A 21,104-nucleotide genomic window follows, 5' to 3' on the forward strand; every position below is an offset into this window, starting at 1 on the left:
TCACAAAACTTAACGAGAGAATAAAGACCCTTATCTTAAAAAAAAAAAAAAATTCTGTGTCCGGCGTTGACAGATATAGAACGATGGTTCCCTGAAGATTCTGTAAAATTCTGGAGAATCCCACTCCCATGGGGCTGCACCGCAAACCCAGGACGGCGGGAGACATTGGCGGGGCACCTGCAATTCTCCTTGGTGGCACCAGAGAGCGAACGGGAGAGGGAAGAGTTGCCAGGCCAGGACCTGGGGAAGGACAGGGATGGGAAGTGAGATCTTCCGGTAAGAGTCCCTGGGAAGCTGAGGGCTGAGATGTGCTTCAGCAGCCACGGGAGGCTAAGGGGGCGGGTGGGCCTGCCTCCCAGGGCCAAGGTGGGCTCAAGGCAAACAGCCCCTTACAGTGTTTACAGCTTGAAATGATCTCCACTTTTGATTTAAATTAAGATGGTCCTATTACTCATTAGTTCAAAATAACTCTACAAAAAGTTTATAAATAGAATATGGCCACACACACAAAACAAGCAGACACAGGAGATAAAACCCAAATCCAGAACAACAGGCAGCAGGACAGACACTCCAGTTTGAGTTTCAGATACAGACCCTAATATAACCACGCTCAGTAGGAGAAAGGACATTTTCTGAAGCAAGATGGAACACTTAGGGGGAGAGATGAAAGCTCAGAAAAAATAGAACCAAATAGGAATTTCAGAAATACAGAAAATAAAATAATTTGGTTAACAGAGTAAACAGAGGATGGTTTAATACCAAATAAACAGAGCGCAAGAGAGAATTAATAAATGGGAGCACAGTTCTGAAGAAAACATCCAGAATGCAGCACAGAAGGCAGAAAGGATACATGGAGGATGGATGAATAGATGACTGATAGATAGATAGACAGATAGATAGATAGATAGATAGATAGATAGATAGATAGATAGACAGACAGATAGATAGATAGATAGATAGATAGATAGATAGATGATAGATAATAGATAGATGATAGATAGATAGAGAGAGAGAGAGAGATAATAGATGATAGATAGATGGATAATAGACAGATGATAGAGGATAGATAGATAGAGATTGATAGATATTTATTTTAAGGAATCGGCTCATGCAGTCGTGTGGGCTGGCAAGTCTAAAATGAACAGGGCAGGCCAGCAGGCTGGAATTTTCAGCAGGAATGGAAGCGGCACGTCTAGAGTCCACAGGCCATGTGGAGGCAGAATTTATTTTTCTTCACAGAACCTGAGTCTTGGCTCTTCAGGCCTTCAGCAGATTGGATGAGGCCCAGCCACGCTGCAGAGCGTTACCTGCTCTATTCAAAGTCTAACAAGTTAAACGTTAATCGCGTTGAACGTGCCTTCCCAGCATTACCTGGGACTGCTGGTTAATCTCACAGTTAATCTAGTTGGGTGCTCTAGCCTAACCAAGGGGACACATAAAATGAACCACCACACACAGAAAGTACGAAAGAGAGCTAAGAAAGCAGGAGAGTCTGAATGCATGTACTAAGAGTTCCAGAAAAAGAAAGAAAAAGCAAGGGAACAGCAGAGATATTTAAAGAGATCGTAACTAAGAATTTTCCAAGACAAACAAAAAGCATCCAAACGCAGATTTGAAAAGCACATTATACTCCAAGAATTTTTTTTTTTAATTCTCATCTCAGTAGTTAAATTGCTGAAAAAAATCTTAAAAGCAGTCAGGTAATGAAACACAAATTCACTTCAAAGGAGCTAAATCAGACTGAAAACTGATTCTCAGAAGACAAAAAAACAATGAAATGGCATCTTTAAAATGCCGATAGAAAAACAATCTCAACTTATGATCTGATATCAAGAAAAAGTATCCTTCAAAAACAAAGGTGAGACAGCGTTTGCAGAGAAACACTGACAGAGTGTAACTCCGATGGGCTCACTCTACAGGAAACACTCAATGTGTTATTTGGGCTTAAAAAAAACGATCTCAAATGGGTAATGCGGACTGAAGAGCAATGAAAACCAGCCACACTTTTATCCAGCTTGAAACCTGGCATATTACTACATTTTGAGTACTAGGGCAGAAAAATACACAATTTGGAACAACAAAACACCCTATTCCCCCAAAGTCCCTTTGTCCTGTATCTTTTGAAATAATGGCAAGCCTTACAGAAGCCAAAAGTCATGTCATTATCAGGCTGAAAAATGAAAAATGCAGATTCTTTCCTCTGCCATGGAAATTTCACATTTTCTGAAGCCTCCTGTGAGCCTCTGTGCTTTAAACTGGGGGAACCCGAGCAGTCGTCCATCCTCGCAACTCCTCGGCTGTCTCTTAGGCATAAAGTTCCTGGAGATCAGTGGAGGCACAAACCCTCCTGAGAGGACACTGCCCGGGCCTCGGCATCCCTGGACGTCACAGCCGTCCCAGCAGAACTCGCACCCGGGACATTCACAGACAGTGCAGCCAGTGTGGCCCGTCCCACGCCCTGCAGAGCCTGCCTTCCACCCTCTCAGCACCTCCGTCTCAAACCAGTCACGTGAGGGAAGGCGAGGAAAAGCCGCCATGGTCTCTGTGTTTTCAACATTCATATTCCCTTCTGGCTTGCAGGAACCCACAGAATTTTTTTTTTTTTTGAGATGGAGTCTCGCTCTGTCGCCCAGGCTGGAGTGCAGTGGTGCGATCTCGGCTCACTGGAAGCTCCGCCTCCCGGGTTCACGCCATTCTCCTGCCTCAGCCTCCCGAGTAGCTGGGACTACAGGCGCCGCCACCATGCCAGGCTAATTTTTTTGTATTTTTAGTAGACACGGGGTTTCACCGTGTTAGCCAGGACGGTCTCGATCTCCTGACCTCGTGATCCACCCGCCTCCGCCTCCCAAAGTGCTGGGATTACAGGCGTGAGCCACCGCACAGGGCTGAACCCACAGAATTTTTTAGGACTATCTCACAGCAGAAAGAACCAGCTTTCCATCCTCGGTTAACCTCACCATCTCCAGCCTCCATAGTACATTTTATGTTTCTTACAGAATGCACCGTATCAAAGCAAGACAGCAGCTGTAAAATTACTGGCAATTATAAAGATGTCCCTATCAATGATAATGAATAAAACGGCATTAATACAGCCTTAGAAGTTAGTTACCCCAAATCCGTAAGTTCACATTAAATGTACCATCTCTACTTCCATTAAAGGCATGTGGGTGTGCGTGAGAGACAAAGAGACCCCACAGCATGCCTGGCCATACAGAAAACTCAGGAGATCCCTGTGATTCCTTTAGCTTTACGAATCTGTGCATGCCCAGATGGCGTGCTGTTCCGTTCACTCTGCAAAATTAAATGCAGTGCTACCCAGTGACACGGACTTGCCTCACTGCATGTAAAAATTATACTCCTGAAATGTCTTGTGTAAAATTAATTTTGGGAAAGTGAGTTACATTGTAAATACAGTTGGCTCGCTATTTAAAGAAATGCTGTAATGTCTCACTTAAAAAATGCCTTTTTTAAAAGGTAAATAAGGATTTTCTTCAAGTCAGGTATCTTTTTATAGCTCCGCGAGCCACAGTAAAACTCACTTTCATCCATGAATTGTGGATTCACCCCCCCCGGTCCTAGTGATGGTGACGTAACAGGAGTGGTCGTGGTGATCACGGTGGTAGCTGAAGGGCGCTGGTAGGAGTGGTTAATTAACTTGTCAGAGGCCACACTGCTAGTACGTCACAGAAGTGAGTCCAGCTTTTCTCTGCTGCCAGAGCCCACTGCTAACACGACTGTGTGCATTTAGCGAAAAGGTCACACGGTCCCATCGAGTCAATCTCTGCATACCAGACAGCCTGGCAGAATATTCGTGCCAAAGGCTCCGGGAGACCAGCTTATTCCCATACAGATCTGCTCTGAAATACGACAGCTCCCTTAAAAATGTTATCAAAGATGAATGGCCCATATGCTGCATGGTATATTCACAAATTAATAAATGCCAACACATCCCTGAGTTACATACCAGGTTTAACAAGCGTCTGTGAGCGTGGTTCCATGACAGACGGCTCAGGGAGAAGCTGCTCAGGTAGCGAGGGCGTTATTCCCAAGGCCGCTCGGGCGCAATTACTAAAGAAAATGTGGGCCCGACCCTGCTCACCACCAGGCTACACAGTGTTTCAGGGACACCACCTTTTTTTCCTCACCGTTCCTTGGGCTTCCTACACAAATTTTCAAATCCAAGGTCCTACCCGACAGAGGCCACCCTCACTCAGCAGGTGCATGTGCTGGGTGCCCCATGCGTCTCCAGGTCACTCTGCACACCCAGCCAGTGGCACAGAACTGCTCTCTGGGCAGCTGCAGGCTCCCCACCATCCCGGACCATGAGCCCCACCGGTCCTCATCACACGCAGAAGGCACAGAGGAAAAGAAACAGGTGCGGGGAGAAGCAGCCCACGAGCTGCCACCTGCAAACCCCCCTATTCTGCGAAGTGTGGGGCCCAGAGTGTGGGGCTGTCCCTCCTCCGTGAAGAGCACTGCTCACTCCGTCCTTAGACCAGTCCCGAGGTTCACTCCCAGTGGGCTGGACAATGGCCCCACCGATGCCAAGTTCGAATCCCTGAACCTGTAAATTACCTTTTATCTGAAAAAAGGGGTCTTTACAGAGGTGAGTAAACTAAGGATCGTGAGACGGAAGATGATCTGAATTATCTCAGCGGGTCCTGCCTGCAGCCACCTCTGTCCTTAAAAGAGGGAGGCAGGGGAGAGATGGCACATGCAGAGAAGCCGGTGAAGACGCAGGGAGAGACGGGAGCGAAGCCACCACAAGCCAGGGAGCCCGGGATTGACCAGAGGCTGGGAGAGTCAAGGAGGGTCTCCCCAGAGCCTCTGGAGGGGGTACAGCCCTGCCTGCACCTTCAGACTTCTGGCCTCCAGGGCTATGAGAGGACAGATTTCTGCTCTTTTAAACCACCACATGTGTAGCAATGTGTTACAGCAATCACCTAAAACAAATACAGCCTACAAAAGTACAATGCTCCGTGCATGTGGAAACCACATTAGAACAGACAGTACTGTTCCTGTGTGGCCATTCACTGAAGGCAGGAGGTGCCCAGCGTTCCATGGGGTTAGTTTGGATTTGTCTGAGCTTCTGGATGCCAGAGGTTCACAGGAATGTTGGTCTCACAGGGCAGCCTGCAGAGTGAGAAGCGCGGGAGCCCCGTGCAAGTGTGTACGTGTTTGTCCACAGCACTGAGGTTTCTGCGTGTGATTTCTCGGGAGGACGCGTTTCTCGTCAGAGCTCAGCTGGCCTGATGCTCAGGTTTTCTCAGTTCAGACGGCACAGTCTCCATCCCGCGATCGCCGCAGGTCTGTTCGCACCTTTTACTGCTGGAGATTCCCTGAAGCCAGGAGACATTTAGGGCTGTGAACTGGGGAAAGGAGGTAGTGCCATGTGTTCTGGGTGGACTGGGTCACTAGGTATGTGCTGCTGTGTTATCTCGAGGAACGGGGGACAGGCCTGAGCAGGTGCCCCTGCAGCTGCAGACGCCCTCTGTCCTTGGGACTCGAGTTCCATCTTCAGTCAGCCGATGCCCACTTCAGGAGGAATGAGCCAGGAGTTAACACATTTTCACATTTCCAGCCATAGGAGTTAAAATTAAACACAAACCAGGCTTTCGTTTCTAGGCCTGAGCACATGTGTCTTCACCTTGTCTGGTTCTGTCTACAACTACTGCTAGCAATGCAATCAGCCTGAGCTAAAGTTTAGCCCTAACACCCTTCAACCCTCGCGAAACCCACTTCTCCATGGCCAGGAATGTGCTCAACAGGAACGCCGTGTGCGAGCAACTGCACCGGCTCCCAGAAGACTCTGCACATCTTCGTGAAGCACCTGGAAATTGGTGGAAAATTATAAAATCAGTGACCCGTGAGTGGGATCATTCACGTATGAGCAGAAGCCCCCTGAGAAACCAACGGGCTCCCCCGGGTCCAAATAAATAAAACAAAGAAAGGAAGAGCCTGGGGTGACCTGATGTCCCAATGCTGGAGTGTCCTCGGGAGACATCCCAGGACAGGGAGTTACCTCCATGAGTGTGATTCGGGCCGCGGGGAAATGGAAAAAGAGTGAAAGCACACGAGGCCACGGCCCTTCCATGTCGGTGAGGAAGAGACGGCCTTCCTGGAGCCTGGACACCTGCTGCGGGAGGGCTGGCCTCGGCGTGGGAAGAGGGCCTGGCTGCTGGCCGCACTGGAGAAGGAAACTCCTGGTTCCTCAGAGCAAGCAGGCCGCTCCTGACTGCACTTCCCCTCACCATGAGGAATCTGTCCCACGGAGAGAGTCATTAACGGCAAAACCTAACGGTGAGACTGACATGAGCATCTGTGTCTCTTTGTACATGAGACTCAGGGATCTGGGCCACGGTTCCCGCTCCGTGGACGTGATCAGCTGCAGATGTTAGTTACAGCGAAGTCAGAAACGACTGTCGGCGTGAATATTCAGGAAAACATCCCAACACTATCTCTCCATGGAAGGTTTATTAAAAAAAAAAAAAAAAAAGGCCGGCTGGCGGTGGCTCAAGCCTGTCATCCCAGCACTTTGGGGAGGCCGGAGACGGGCGGATCACGAGGTCAGGAGATCAGACCATCCTGGCTAACACGGTGAAACCCCCCGCCTCTACTAAAAATACAAAACAATCCAGCTGGGCGAGGTGGCGGGCACCTGTAGTCCCAGCTACTCGGGAGGCTGAGGCAGGAGAATGGCGTGAACCCGGGAGGCGGAGTTGCAGTGAGCTGAGATCCCGCCACCGCATCAGCCTGGCCATAGAGCCAGACTCAGTCTCAAAAAAAAAAAAAAAAAAAAAAAGAAGAAGAAGAAGAAGGTAGAAGAAAAAGGACTGCTATTCTTCTAGGCTGCCTTGAGAAGTTTTTCTCTTGCCGGCAGAACACAGAGGGGAGCGGACCCTTCCCTAGAAGCTCAAAGCGTAAGCACACTGCCCTGTCCCCTGCAGAGGACAAATAAAGGGAACAGAATGTGTTTGCCGTGAAAGGAACTCTGACCTTCGCTTGTTGGTCGGTTCCTCCATTCCCTGGACACAATTAGGTGATTGTAACTAAGTTGGAAACGTTCCCTGTGATCTAACTAGAAACATTTTTGATCTGTGTGACTTGGAGAGCATGAAACAAACTGCAGCTGGCCTTCAAATCCTCCTTCCGATGAAGACAACAGCATTCCTAGCCTGGGTGCTCCAAACGTGTTCCCATTTGCCTGATTTGATCTTCACATCACCTCGTGAAGCAGAGGAGTCACCTGTCACAGAGCGGTAAGTGGAGGATGACCTCGGGCCACGGGACTCAAACAGCCTGGAACTCCAGCCACCTGGTTCCTGGCCAGTGGGAGAGGCCCCTGGGGTGCATTTTCCACCTCTGGGGTCATGGACAGGCTCGGATACTGAAGATTGCTCCTGGGTTTACGCCACTTTCTATGTTAAATAGTAGTCTGTGGGGCTGTTGTAGTTAGAACTGGATGATTTGCAGTGTGATTTTCGTCGTCACAGGTGAACTGAGATGTTATTTACAGCAGGTGCCGTCCTCCCTGTGCACACTCGGACACATAGGACCACACCCTGGCAAGGAGAAGCCCCCGTGCAAGGTTGGACCCCGTGGCCCACCCGCCAGCTCCTTCCTTCCGCCCACCGTGTGTGGAGCAGTGCGCATGCTGGGTTCACACCCACGTCCTCACAGTTGCCTTCCCGGAAGCGTTCGGGCCTCATCATGGCTGGCAGACGGGAGTGTTAGGAGGAAGCCCTGTCAGACGGCAGCCGGCCAAGGGCCAGCAACAATTTGCCCACGCTGTCCTCCACAAAGAGAAGGGAGATGGGCCCAGACCACAGCCAGGGTGTCCTGACAAGGAACCAGGAGGTCATGTGTAGACCTCAGGCTCCCAAGGCTTTCCTCTGAGTTTAGACTTTGCAGCTCAGCACCTCAGTGGTTGATCCTGACAGTCATGGAGACCAGAGGGATGGGAGCAGGAGAAGGAGGGGAGGCCACCTGGTGATGCGAGGGGGAGGGGGAGGAGAGGCCGCCTGGTGATGGGAGCGGGAAGGGGAGGGGAGGCCACCCAGCGCACGCAGATCAGGGCAGTGACTGCCTCTCCCAGTTCCTGGTCATCCCTGACCTTGGTGGCTGGCTCCTCCTGCCCAGGCGGCCCCTGCCCAGTAGGACGGCCACAGCGGCCAACAGACCAGATTGTCCCTCCTGGCTTTCAGTGGCAGCTGCCACCATGGATCACTTGAAGGAAAAAGGAAGAGCTGACGTGAACGGGATTCACTTGGTGTCCCACACTGCCCATCCGAGGCCGGCAGAAGCTCACCAGGTCACTTTCGAGGTGGGTGGGGTGGGACATCTGCTCGTTCTGTCCACAGAGCTCAGGTTTGTGGATGAAGCTGAGAGCAGCAGAGGATCTGGGGTCTGTGGCTGTGCAGCTCAGTAGTGAGTGGGTCTTCCCCTGAATTTAAATGAAGCCAGGTTCCAGGAAGGTGTCGTGAGCTGTGCTGCCACATGACATGGGGACAGCTTCCTCCCGGGAGTCTGCTACGGCCGGAACCCACTCGCACCATGCTCAGCCCACCAGGTCTTTGCTCTCAGACGAATCCTGACACCTGGGCCTCTCTACCAATAGCCAGTGGCTTCCCGGGGACCTGAGGAGGCACTTGGGTGGCCTGGATGCAATACCCTGGCCAAGACGCCAAGTTCTTCTCTGCAGGCACTGCTGTCTTGCGTGATGCATGATGGGCCCCCAAGAGCTCAGGGGCCCCGCTCCCCTCCGAGCACCGCAGGACAGCAGGCCAGGAAGGCAGGCAGGGCTGGAGAGGCAGAGCTGACCTGCGAGGAGACATGAATGAGAAGGAGATGCCCAGCCAGCTGGGCTTGGGGAACGCATCGGGTAGGAGGTCCTGCAGGTGCCACGGGAGGTGGGAGATTCAGGAGGAATGAATGGAGCAAGGGATCCTAGGTTATAAACCAAGACTCTCAACGCCACTGCTGTGAGCGGGAGCCTGGACTCCCTGCCGACTCACTTTTGTGTGAACCACGTGTCTTCCTGTGAGACTCTGAGCAGAGACAGGGCCAAACAGCACGTACCTCCCCGCACTGCCCATGGATGTCTGAGGGCCACGTCTACCATGCCAGGGCCATGAGGAAGCCCTGGGTGTGGGAAGCATCGGACTATGTCTCTGGGGCGCTGCCTCTGGCCTCCCGCAGCCTGTATTCCTCTGATGCCTTCCCCACCCCGAGGGTCACATTGCCAAATGCAGCCTTCAGAAGGGACTGAAAGAGACAATGAACTGGGGAGGGGGGCGCTCAGCTGCACCTGAATCTCATGTGTTGGAATCCTCAGGCCGTCACAGGGCAGGGTCTCGGTAGGTGCCCGCTGGGGTTTCCAGACATCTCGTGGCAGCATCTCCAGAAGCCCTAATCAGCACAGGAGCACCTCAAGGAGTTAGGGCTGGGGCCACAGTTGGAAGCCAGAAAGTGCCCCACCTCCAGCTGCAAAGCAGCTGCCACCCCAGAGTGGAGACCTCCTCAACACCCCTCTGCAGGGTGAGCCGGGCTGTAAGGACTGTGTGGTCCAGGTTAAAATCCAAGCACACAAGGGGCAACACATGTGAAACCAGGACTTCCCTGAAGACACCGGCTCTCTCTGGACAGGACCAGCATTGTAGGCGTGCAGCCCTGCAGCTCACACAGGCACCTGAGCTCAGACAAACCCGCGCTTGGTGTAATGCTCCACTGTCCTCTAGAAATTCTTCGCAACTTTCTAACAAAAGGCCCCATATTTCCACTTTGCACTGAGTCTCAGACATTCTGTAGCCAGTGCTGTTTCGGGATCACATTGCAGATCAACTGATCCTACACTCGTTTCTGTCTTGTTTTTATTGTTGTTTTGTTTTGTTTTTCTCATCAGCTAAACTGTAAGCCCGAGGGTGCCAGGGAGCTGCCTGCTGCTTACGAGCCCCAGTGTTTAGCCTCCAGCAGAGCTGGGCCTACAGAGGTGCCCATAAACACAGATCTCAGATCACTTCCACGTGGCTCTGCGCATTCATTCACTCCACAAATATTTATAGAAAGGGAGGGAGTCTGGACGGAGCTTTATTATCGCCAGACTATTAAAATCTTTTCGATTAGAAGGTTGATGCAGGCGCAGCAATGCCGTGGACCTGAGGCGGCCACCACGGTCCTGCCCGATTTGCAGCCTCCACCCTGCGGGTGACACGTGAACTGGCCAGTCCTGAGGATGAAAAGGGAGGAGGGTGTGCGTGGGAATATCTCCTCCCGCTCGCACACAGGCTCCGTTTCCCCGCAGCTGCCCTGGGGGGAGCCCCGTGTGGGGCCAGGAATGTTAACGCCGCCTTTCCCCATCTCCCCTCACAGGCGTGAGTGACGCCGAGGCGCGCCAGCCGGGGAAGTCGCCCCCCTTCAGCGTGAACTGGGTCGTGGGCAGCGTGGACCTGGAGATTATCAACACCACCACCGGGCGGAGGAGCTGCGGGGGCCCCTCCCGGCTCTGCAAGCACGTGCTGTCTGCGCGGTGGGCGCGGCTGTACGGCAGGGTAGGTCGCACCCATCCTTGGAGGGAAACGGGGCCCAGCCAGACCCTGGCTCCAGCCCTGAGCAAGCCCCCGGGAGAGGCCACCACTTGGTCTGCAGGGAGGGAGAGGCAGGACACAAAACCCAGCGCCCCTCACGTGTCCTTCTCCCACTGCCCAGGCCAGCAGCGTTTCCCCCCTAGGCTAGAGACCCCGCTGCCCCAGGCACCGCCCCCTGACTGCCCCAGGCACCGCCCCCTGACTGCCCCAGGCACCGCCCCCTGACCAGCCTGGAGCTGCGGAAGCAGGAAACGAGCTCATTGCAGAACCCCTGACGTCACCGGGCACGGCACCGCCTGCTTCATTCCGGGTGTCACAGGAGCAGCTCCTGGGGACTTTTGAAGTCGACACTATTCCCGGTTTAGATATCAGGAAACCGACACTCAGAAAAAATGTGTAATTTCCCCAAAATTTCACAGGAAATGAATCTCAGGATTAGAATTTCTCCCCAACCCCAAAGCCCAAGCATTTCCACAACATCAGCGATTAGGAGCAAGCTTTCTCCTTCACAGGCAGGGATAACAGCAACGGTTCTGGATTTTAAATCAAAATCCACATTGGTATGCGTTTGCAGCATAGACTGTGACCAAAAACAACCAATAACAGAAAAACCAGCCAACACATAAAACATGCCTCGCTCATTTTTCCGTACTTTTTAATCCAAGCAATGACTCCAAGCCGGAATAATAGTGTTGTTGATTTGTCAACTGGTAGAGCAGGGTAGGCATACTGACACCTAAAATAAACGTTTTCGCCAGCTTAGAGGACACTCAGAATTGCACATATTAGTTCTGAGCTTGGCCAAGGCGCCCAATATCCTGCAGCTCTCAGTCTCTGTCCTGTCCACTCAATGGCACTGCCCGGGTCTCCCTTCTCCTGGAGACTGGGAAGGTCAGGGAAGCATCTATGCCGTCCTGCTAAGCAAAAGGGCCCTCTCCTCTTGCACGTGCTCGAGGTGACCCCCCCCATAAGTGCCTCCCTGGAAGACCCGCTGTGGGATTCGGAGCTCCCCCACAGCCCCGTCCTCCTCCCTCCTGGCCTCCCTGCCCTGTGGTGGGGGGATCAGAGCTGCATTTGATCCCTGTCTTGTATTGCTGCTAAGCTTTGCCTGGCACACCTCAGAAAGCTAACAGAGGAATCGCCCCAGCTCCATCATCCTCCTGCTCAGCCAACAGCATGACTCTCACTGGCCTGCTCCCTGCCCACTGTGATGCTATTTTAGCTCCCACCGTCCCCCTCCGTCCCCCACCCCGCCTGGAGCCCCTGCACAGTGTTCATATTTTTAATAGCAGTCAAGTTTACCCACTCACTGATCGTTCAGACGTCGAATGAAGCGGGTTTCCTCGATGACTGGGTTTCCTGTGGAATAGCGGGAGGACCTGGTCACGGTTGCTCTCTGTAATAGTGGGAGAAAGAAAGGCAAAAGGCCAAGGCCGGGAGCTGATGCCTGGCGTGTAAAACTCACTTGGCGGAAGCTCCTTTTATGCTGGTGTCTGATTGGCTCTTTCTCCTTCTGGTCTGCAGCTGAGCACACGGACACCCAGCCCCGGAGACACACCCTCCATGTACTGTGAGGCCAAGCTGGGGGCGCACACCTACCAGTCTGTGAAACAGCAGCTGTTCAAGGCCTTTCAGAAGGCTGGCCTGGGCACCTGGGTGAGGAAACCGCCAGAGCAGCAGCAGTTTCTACTGACTCTCTAGGCTGCGGGCTCCTGGCTGCTGGAGCTGAGCGGGACGTTGGAGGGACTGGGCCGTGTCTGGGGAGCGACGCAGCGGGTTGGCCAGTTCCCTGCATTTGTTTTCCTTTGGTGTTCCAGAAACACGCGAGTGTGCAATGTTTGGACAAGCAACCAGACTGGAATTCAGAACATGCCTCTTCCCAGATCGCTGGCCCCAGAACCATGTCCCCCACACCCAGGGGCACACGTGCTGTTGAGTTAGCACCAACTCTTCCTGTGGCGTCCGAGGGAAGGGCTCCATTCAGGCAAGGGGGCTTAGCCGCGGCCTTGGAAGGCGGCACCGACGCATCGCCAGGCAGGAGTGAGCCTCAGGCCCCGTCCCTGCACCCCACCCCTGCGTGCGCCTCTCGGCGACGTTGGGGTCTAACAAGCACAGCTTTAGGGGGCACATGAAGATAAGCCACAAGCGAAGAGAAAAGCCATGCCCACCCCAGCCCCAGAGAAACCAATAAGAATCCTCTATTATTTTCATTATTCATTTCGGTTTTTATACTCCACCTCCTTTCAAAAAATATTTAAGATGCACGACATTACCGAACACCTAAAACAGAACCAGAGAAACAAAAGCCATTCCCGCAAAGTGAAGGAAGAGGTCCCAAAGCCCCCGTGAGGCAGAGTTAAGACCTGTGATGTGGGGAGCCTGGAAACACCTGGCCCACTCGCGCTGTAGAGGTGGGGAGCCTGGAAACACCTGGCCCACTCGCGCTACAGAGGTAGGGAGCCTGGAAACACCCAGCCCAGGCGCGCTGCAGAGGTGGGGAGCCTGGAAACACCCAGCCCACGCATGCTGCAAAGCCACCCACGCCTGTTCAGTCCATCACCATGTTTGGTTTATTGTGGCCGATACTGAGAGCCACTGAGGTCTGCGTTGTGTAAGGGTTAGCTACCACCCTATAACCTCCCTACCAGGTAATAAGGAGATGAAGTCTTTAATCAAAGTCTGACTTTTTAACTAAATTTTCATTAGAAAGCAAGCATAAAATAAAATTCAAAACAACCTTTACCTTCAGCTTGAGAGGCTACCAGCTCTCCGCTCTTTCAGATTCTCCAATCAACAGCTTGCAGGACAAGACCCCAAAAAAGTTCAGCTGTCAAAAAATGTAAGAGGCAGGATTCTGTGACCCTCAGAGAAGGCTTCCAACATGAGAGACCTTCAGCTTACAGTGGAGATGGGACACAGGGGCTTTAGCCCACAGCGTCATCCCTGAGAACCGAGGCGCTGTATTCATACAGGGGTCAGGCTCTTTTCCAAGTATCTTTACGCAATCCATGTGCCTCGAGTTGCTGTCCATCTCATCACCGATAACTTATTTCTAACATTCATCATGCTAGGTAGCCAGTCTCTCATTTCTCCAATTTAAAAAATCCATCTCTGAAATTCATGACGGTGACGGCAGATGGCAAAGCATGGTGGTGTCCACCTCCGGATGCTGGTGTCCACCTCTGGATGCTGGTGTCCACCTCTGGAGTGTGGGCTTCCTGGAAATAATCCCAGCTGACCACCCCGGAAAGTGCAAGAATAACATCGTGCTTACATAGTCGAGTGCTATAAATTACAGTTATCATAATGAGAAGGCAGAAATGAAACTGAGTTGTAGCTATTTGTTACAAGATACTAAGAAGTAGGGATATTAGTATGGAAATAGAAACTTTTCCTGGGATTTAAAATAAGGCCAAATTTATCAGTCGAGTTTTTTAGAAAAGAAAACAGGCACTGGAGTAGGCAACTTCAAGATAAAGTTTCAAAAGATATGAGAACATTTTTTCAAATAAAGGACTCATACTAATCTTTTATAAAAATCGCAAAAATAAATGAAATCTTAATTCAGTGCAAAAGCTAAGCTCAAACGACCAGTTTCTATTAAGTTCTGGTAACTTGACATCACTAAGATGAAGCTTAGAGAACTGAGTCAAGAGGCAATGGGAGACTCAGACGTTCGCAGCCGTCAGAAGCGAGCACTCCCCTGAATGTGTGGGAGCACGGCCAGCTCTTGGCTAAAGTCTCTGACCCAGGCCTCAAATCACCTTCATCTGAGATGTTGGCTAGAGAAGCGTATGATGCTTTCCCCCAATGGGCTCCAAATCACACTGTTTCTGCAGGGTCTGATTCACGGGACTCGGAAAGCGCTCAGCCACCCAGTGACCAGCACCATGAAGCCGCACCTGTGGGGTTGGGATTCGTGCTGTCTCAGGCACTGACCTTCCAGAAACAACTCAGACTTTACTGAAATATCGACATCTACATTGGAGAAAGCCACACATTAATTCCACGCTACCCACTAGTACAGTGTGTGGATTCGTTTATTAAGTCCACAGGAGACTCCATGGAAGGAGAGATTAAAGCTCTTCAGAGAAGGTTGATAGCAAGAGAAGAGTTTCCAAAGCAGCCAGAAGTGAGTTTGAGGTGCTGGAGCTTTTCCATGTAGGGATCTGTCAGAGGAGATGTGGGCTGCAGTGGGGACCCCTTGTAAGGAGAGGAGGGTCCCAGGCCCTGGGTAGTGAAAGGAGAAGGAAGTCGAGGCAGTCAGGGGTGACCCCACATGCGGGAAGCATGCCACACCAGATCACACCACACACAGGTTGCTCCCAACTGGCAGGGCCTGAGGATTCCACAGCCCCAGGAGTGCCTGGAAGACCCTGGTCCCAGGATTCCCACAGCCGCAGCTATGCTTGGAGGGGCCAGGTCCCAGGATTCCCACAGCCCCAAGAGTTTCTGGAAAAGCTGGGTCCCAGGATTCCTACAGCCCCAGGTGTGCCTGGAAGACCCAGGTCCCAGAATTCCTACAGCCCCAGATGGGCCTGGAGGGGCTGTGCCACCTCTGCAGAGATAGAAAGGCTGGTGTTGACGCCTGAGGATTTTGCCCTTGGGTCCAGGTCAGAACATCCCAGCACCACTCTTAGGCCAGGTCTGCCCTGCAGTTTTGACCGCTGAATTGGTCTTAAGAGTGGCCATGCACCCCCCTCCAAGTGAGCGGGCAAGACACAAGTAGGGGACGGGTCACTTTCTGTCACCCTGAAAATACACTGGGCACAACACAATGGGGGCTGATGAAGTCAGGCCGGCCCCTCCGAGTCCACTTCAAAATCACGGCCCGGCTCCCCCACACTTCCCACCACCTGACACCACCGAGCCCCTTGCTTCAGATTTTCTGTGGTCTATATTCATGCCTGCTTAGGCCCCCTACAAAAGTCCTCATAAAACCAACGCCACCTTTATCTGCCTCCAAAACACATACTGCTTTCCCATTGGGAAGATCAGCAATGTGGTTTCCTGCCTGGTTCTTAGTCAAAAAGTCAGTATCTGGTGGTTTCCGGAATTTTGCAGGACTGAGCGGCAGGGAACAGCTGCACACCAGGCAGGCTCTGCCGTCCACCTCCAGTCTCGGTTTCACAGCCGTGTGTGATGTCAAGGGATGGACGGAGTTAGGGTTTCCGTTGGTTTTGTTTTTGCCGAGGAAAGGATGTGCGGGTCGATAGCTATTGTTTCCTTTCCATTCCTGCAATTCTCTGTACATCTGTATATATCTATCACACCATGCTGACTTTGTGATGAGTCCTGTTCCTCAGAAATGTCAAGGTGGGTTCCTTGTCAAAGAAACACACAGCTCCTATTTCTCCACTTTTCAAAGAAACACACAGCTCATATTTCTCCACCTCATTTTGTTTTCACAGGGAGCTTTTCTTATCAACAAAGTCACATGCTTTTTTTTGATATAGTGTTTACCACATCTGGAGAGCCATAAACAGTAAATACAGAGGATATCAATGCCCAGAATAGTTAGAGTATTTTGATGAAATCCTATTTTTAGATGATAAATTTCAAGATGTGTCTATAGTATATTGTTTAAAACAAAGACATTTGAGACGTACATAAAGTAAACATTTTTAATTTAGGGAAACTTATATGCCCTTTTATAAGAAGCCATTCTAATAAAATAATCTGACTACTTGGCCCAAAATACAGTAAGTATCAATTTCTAACGGAGACCAAAGGGAAGCTGAGAGCCTTTCTTTTTACGTACTGCTGTTGGATCGCTGAGGCCGCCTCTTGTAACGCCCGACAGAACCCGGCGAGGCTCTGTGGGCTTCCGGCGGCCCTCAGGGAGGCTGCAGAGGCCCCTCGTCCACATCAGGAGGCCGCCGTCCCACACCCCCCCAAAGCCTGTCCTCGCTTGCGGTTTTTGCAGAGCTCGCGGTTGGAGGTGGAAATTTAGAAGCTCTGTGTTGCAGGCGAGGCCGTAGCACCCTCAGGCAGCTCTTAGCAGGGACAGACCAATCCCGTCTCGCTGGTATTTTAGGGTCTTTTGGTATTTTGCCACCGTGTGGGGCTAGGCAGGCGGCTGCAGGACACGGCACGGGCCTCACCACTGCATGAGCAGGGCTGTTTCTGGCAACGCTGGGCTGCTGGTGGCTCCTGTCAAACTTCTCCCAAATTTTGAATCTGAGAAAGTGAAGGAAGGATGGTGGGGAAGTGAGGAGGCAGGAGCAGAGGCCACAGGGGACCAGAGATGTGGTGAAGACAGAGGGAGCTTCATTCTCAGGCCGTTTCAGGGAAGCCTGAGAGGCGGCTGGCACCACCTTCCGCTCACTCTCCCCTTAGCCACTTCACTTCCCTTCTTGCCCCTTTCTCTCCTCCCTGCCTCTTCCCTTTCTTGCTGTCTTGTTAGTCCCTGTCCCAAAGCTCCCGGCTCCTTTGTTCTGCTGCCATGGCCCCTACCCAGGAGGAGGTCGTCTTAGGCACCATCCCCACCGAGGGATCCACGCAGCAGGTTCATGCTGGGGCTGGGGGAGCCCCGTTGGGTTCCTGACGCCTTGTGCACAGGGATTCATGCTGTGGGCATTGGGGGAGCTCTCGCTAAGGGTGTCCTATGTGATCTGACCTCCCACCAGAAGGAACACTAGTGGCCACATCTCTAGACATCTGCTTACTTTTTTGAGACCGGCTTATGAGACTGGCTAATTTTGTATTTTTGGTAGAGATGGGGTCTCGCCATGTTGCCCAGGCTGGTCTCAAACTCCTGGCCTCAAGCGATCTGCCCACCTTGGCCTCCCAGAGTGCTGGGATTACAGGCGTGAGCCACCGTGCCGACCTCTAGAGATGCGCACGAAACAATATCGCCCCTGCGGGAACCGTAGGCAGATCGAACCCTGGTGAGAGGAACACTTTATTTCCCAACTCATCATCCTAAAGCCGAGGCTGGAGGGATGAGCAACCCCTAAACACCAGGGCAAGATCACCTGGGTCCCAGGGCCTCTTTTCACACAGGCCCGAGATTTCTATCTCTCTGCAGTTTATGCATCGGTAAAAAAAATCTCTCCCAGCGCACCCCGTTAGTTTTCAGCATTTTGTAAGCAAAATGAACTTAATACATAGTAATTCTAATTGAAGGTATGTACATAATAAAAGCATGATTGAATGGCAATATTGTATCAATGGATGTACATTTGTAATATTTGTAAAAAAAAATCCAAAACCTTAAAATATGAATTTACATATGTTAATTTGCCTTTAAGTTCTGTAAATTGCACTTCAGTGATATCTGATAAGTGAATGTTCCTGTTAAGTGAATAAAAATATTAAGTAAAATTGTTCTTTCCTGGGTTGTTGGGCGTTTTTCATCAAGCAAAGTTCTGGGGTTCTCAAGACTATATAACGTGTCCACCCACCCCAAAGAAGGGACACAATTGGCTCTAAAACCTTTTCCTGGCTGGGCATGGTGGCTCATGCCTGGAGTCCCAGCACTTTGGGAGGTAGAGGCAGGCAGATCACGAGGTCAGGAGATCGAGACCAGCCTGACCAACATGGTGAAACCAATCTATACTAAAATACAAAAAATTAGCCCGGCGCGGTGGCATGCACCTGTAATCCCAGCTACTCGAGGCTGAGGCAGGGGAATCGTTTGAACCCAGGAGGCGGAGGTTGCAGTGAGCCGAGATCCGGCCTCTGCACTCCAGCCTGGTGACAGAGTGAGACTCCATCTCAAAACAAACAAAACCTTTTCCTTTTTATAACAGTTACATCAATTAGTGGCCTCTGCCTGAGCAGCAGTTACTAGCCCGACATTAGCCTTACAGATTTACTGTAAATGAACTTGTTCTAATAGCACAGGGCCGGAAGTGAAAAGAGCTCCCTTTAAGCCTTAAGCCCGCTTCTCATTAACTGCATAAAATGAACTAATCACTGCCTGCATGACTTTGCGCCTTGGTTTTCTCACCAGTGTGTGAACGCAGCCTTAGCCTCCTACTGCCCAGGGCTGCCAATGGAGGCTTGAGGGGTTGAAGGGTTATGAAATCTGAGATGTTCTGAGTCCTCTCCCAGATTTGCCATAACACAGGGAGCATGGGTGTGGCTGGTAATTTCCTGTAGAATACTAAGCCAGGTGGGAACTGCGGTGGAAGGGATTCCTAAACATCTCAGGGGTTCGCACCGCAGCTCCACGTCAGTCTGTGTGGACTGAGCGCCCCAGAATCCAGTAGAGTGTTTTCTCCGTGACACATTTTGCTGCTTTCCAGGGACTTAACTGTGGGCACGGCAGGCCCAGAAAGGGACATCCCTGTGCTGGCTGAAGAGACTTTAATTTCTCACTGTCACCCAGGAAATAGACTAAAATTACAGCCATGCTGAGCACAGGGCTCCAACGCTGCAGCCAGAGGGGCTGGGATGAGACGTCTTGTTTGGAGGTATTGCTCTCACCCACCCCGTGTCTCCAGTCCCACCCTACTGCCCTCAGGCCAAGCTGTGGGTGCCTGCAATTTTTTTTTTTTTTTTGTCTGTGTGTTTCACGTTAACTACAGTGATTCTCCACTCAAGGGAGGATGTGGGGGGCCTCAGGTGGAGGCAGAGGTGGAGGCGGGGGGGGCTCTGAAAACACCCCAGGAGATTCTGATGCCTCCCCCTCATCCGCAGGTGCGGGCTGTTCCTCCGGGTGGGATGTCAGCCCCCTAAAGAGCATCTCATTTCTTGGGCCTTATGATAAATTACCCCATAGACGGTAAACCAAGGGGTCAGGGTTATGGGCAGAGAATGAAAAAGAACTGCAGGTGTAAAGAGGGTTCAAGACGAACCTCAAAGGTGTCAGAGTTGCAAGGTGGGTCAGTGGTCCCTGGCCAGAGCCACTGAGCATGGAGAATCAGAATGTCAGCAGGGATGGTTTCATGGCCCAGGGACAGAAAGGTCTCCAGCCTCATCTCTTCGTGGGCCCCAGAAGTGGCTCCTGGGGTTGGTCCTCGCTGTCACTCACAGAGGAGCCCCTCCTGCCTGAAAAGGCCCTCATTCTTGGCAATGGGGGGTCTGCTTCTTGGTAACCCCTCCAAACATAATGGCTCCACACATCTGCCCAGTCTTTCCTCAAGCCTGCCCTCACCCCAGACAGCCAAGTCTCCTATGTTATTTTTCTCTCTTGTTGAGAATATTTTTAAAGCATGAAACCTGAAGTTGATGACAGATCATCTTAGTAAGGGGTTTCAGCTAAGTGCATGTTCCCACAGAAAGTAACCGCCATCCACTCTGATTCTCAAAATCTGATAGGTGTGCACGGGGTTAAAGGACAAAGTGGCCACAGCAGTGGTCCTTATGCTCTGTGATTGACACACCTTCATCCGCTTTGAATCTATTAAATCCAGTTCCGTTAGTTGAGTTAAACTCGATGACAGAAATGCACTCTCCCTGGAGGGTTTCAGGAAGCCACTGCCCTTAGAGGGCCAGCTTTCCCAAAAGAAAGCCTTTAATCAACAGAGACAAAGCTGGGAGGAGACCAAGGACAATCAACAGCACAAACACAGAGGACCCCAGAGCAGCCTCCATCCGCTGGCCTGTGATGGTTACACATTGCTTGACGAAACCCAAAACCGAGGTCACTGAGAACCTCCACATGGAAAGGTGTTCCCACTGCTCAGAGGTCAGGACCACAGGAGAATGTGCCTCATGCTCCAAAGGAAACGACCTCATGAATCTTCATGGATGGAACATTTGGGCTTGGTATGGAGTGATGGCAAGGGGATGCCGTGTGGAATCAGGGGGCTGGAGAACAGAGTGGTAGGGAGAGGACCACAAGCACACAGCTCTGCCCTGAGGATGTGGTCCCTCCATAGACCACGTGCACACAGCTCTGTCCTGAGGACGTGGCCCCTCCATAGACCACATACACCCATCTCTGTCCTGAGGATGTAGCCCCTCCATAGACCACGTGCACACAGCTCTGCCCTGAGGATGTGGTCCCTCCATAGACCACATACACCCATCTCTGCCCTGAGGATGTGGCCCCTCCATAGACCACGTGCACACAGCTCTGTCCTGAGGACGTGGCCCCTCCATAGACCACGTGCACACAGCTCTGTCCTGAGGATGTGGCCCCTCCATAGACCACGAGCCCACAGCTCTGAGGTATGAGATGGTCGTGTGAGAAGTCAAGCACAGGGAAAGTGACTGTCCAATTTCTCATCCACTGCCTCTGAGCATTGCAGGCCCCAGCACTCCTCTCTGGACAGTGAAGGAGACAGCCTCGTGGTCAACTCAGTAGGGGCTTTTTATCCTTTCAGTATTTAGTCAATATCAAAAAATATCAGGGCCTGGGGTGGTGGCTCTCACCTGCAATCCCAACACTTTGGGTGGCCAAGGTGGGAGGATCACTTGAGGCCAGGAGTTTGAGGCCAGCCTGGGCAACATAGCAAGATCCCGTCTCCACAGAACAAAAATACAAAAATTAACCAGGTGTGGTGGTAGCATGCCTGTGGTCTCAGCTACTCAGGAGGCTCTGATGGAGGAGGAATTAAACAGGGCACG

At 51.7% G+C, this 21,104-nt stretch overlaps 1 protein-coding gene across 1 annotated transcript in view; it reads left to right on the forward strand.

Annotated features, from left to right (window-relative positions):
* The window catches only part of ADARB2 (adenosine deaminase RNA specific B2 (inactive)), a 672,719-nt gene extending 654,804 nt beyond the window's left edge, over positions 1-17,915 (forward strand). The window contains exons 9-10 of the mRNA XM_017962507.3: positions 10,369-10,547; positions 12,108-17,915. Of these exons, the coding sequence (XP_017817996.2) occupies positions 10,369-10,547; positions 12,108-12,284 (356 nt within the window). The 3' untranslated portion in view covers positions 12,285-17,915. The remainder of the gene's footprint in view (positions 1-10,368; positions 10,548-12,107) is intronic.
* The last annotated feature ends 3,189 nt before the right edge of the window (positions 17,916-21,104 follow it).

This window comes from Papio anubis, chromosome 11, assembly GCF_008728515.1.
Source record: "Papio anubis isolate 15944 chromosome 11, Panubis1.0, whole genome shotgun sequence".
NCBI lineage: Eukaryota > Metazoa > Chordata > Mammalia > Primates > Cercopithecidae > Papio > Papio anubis.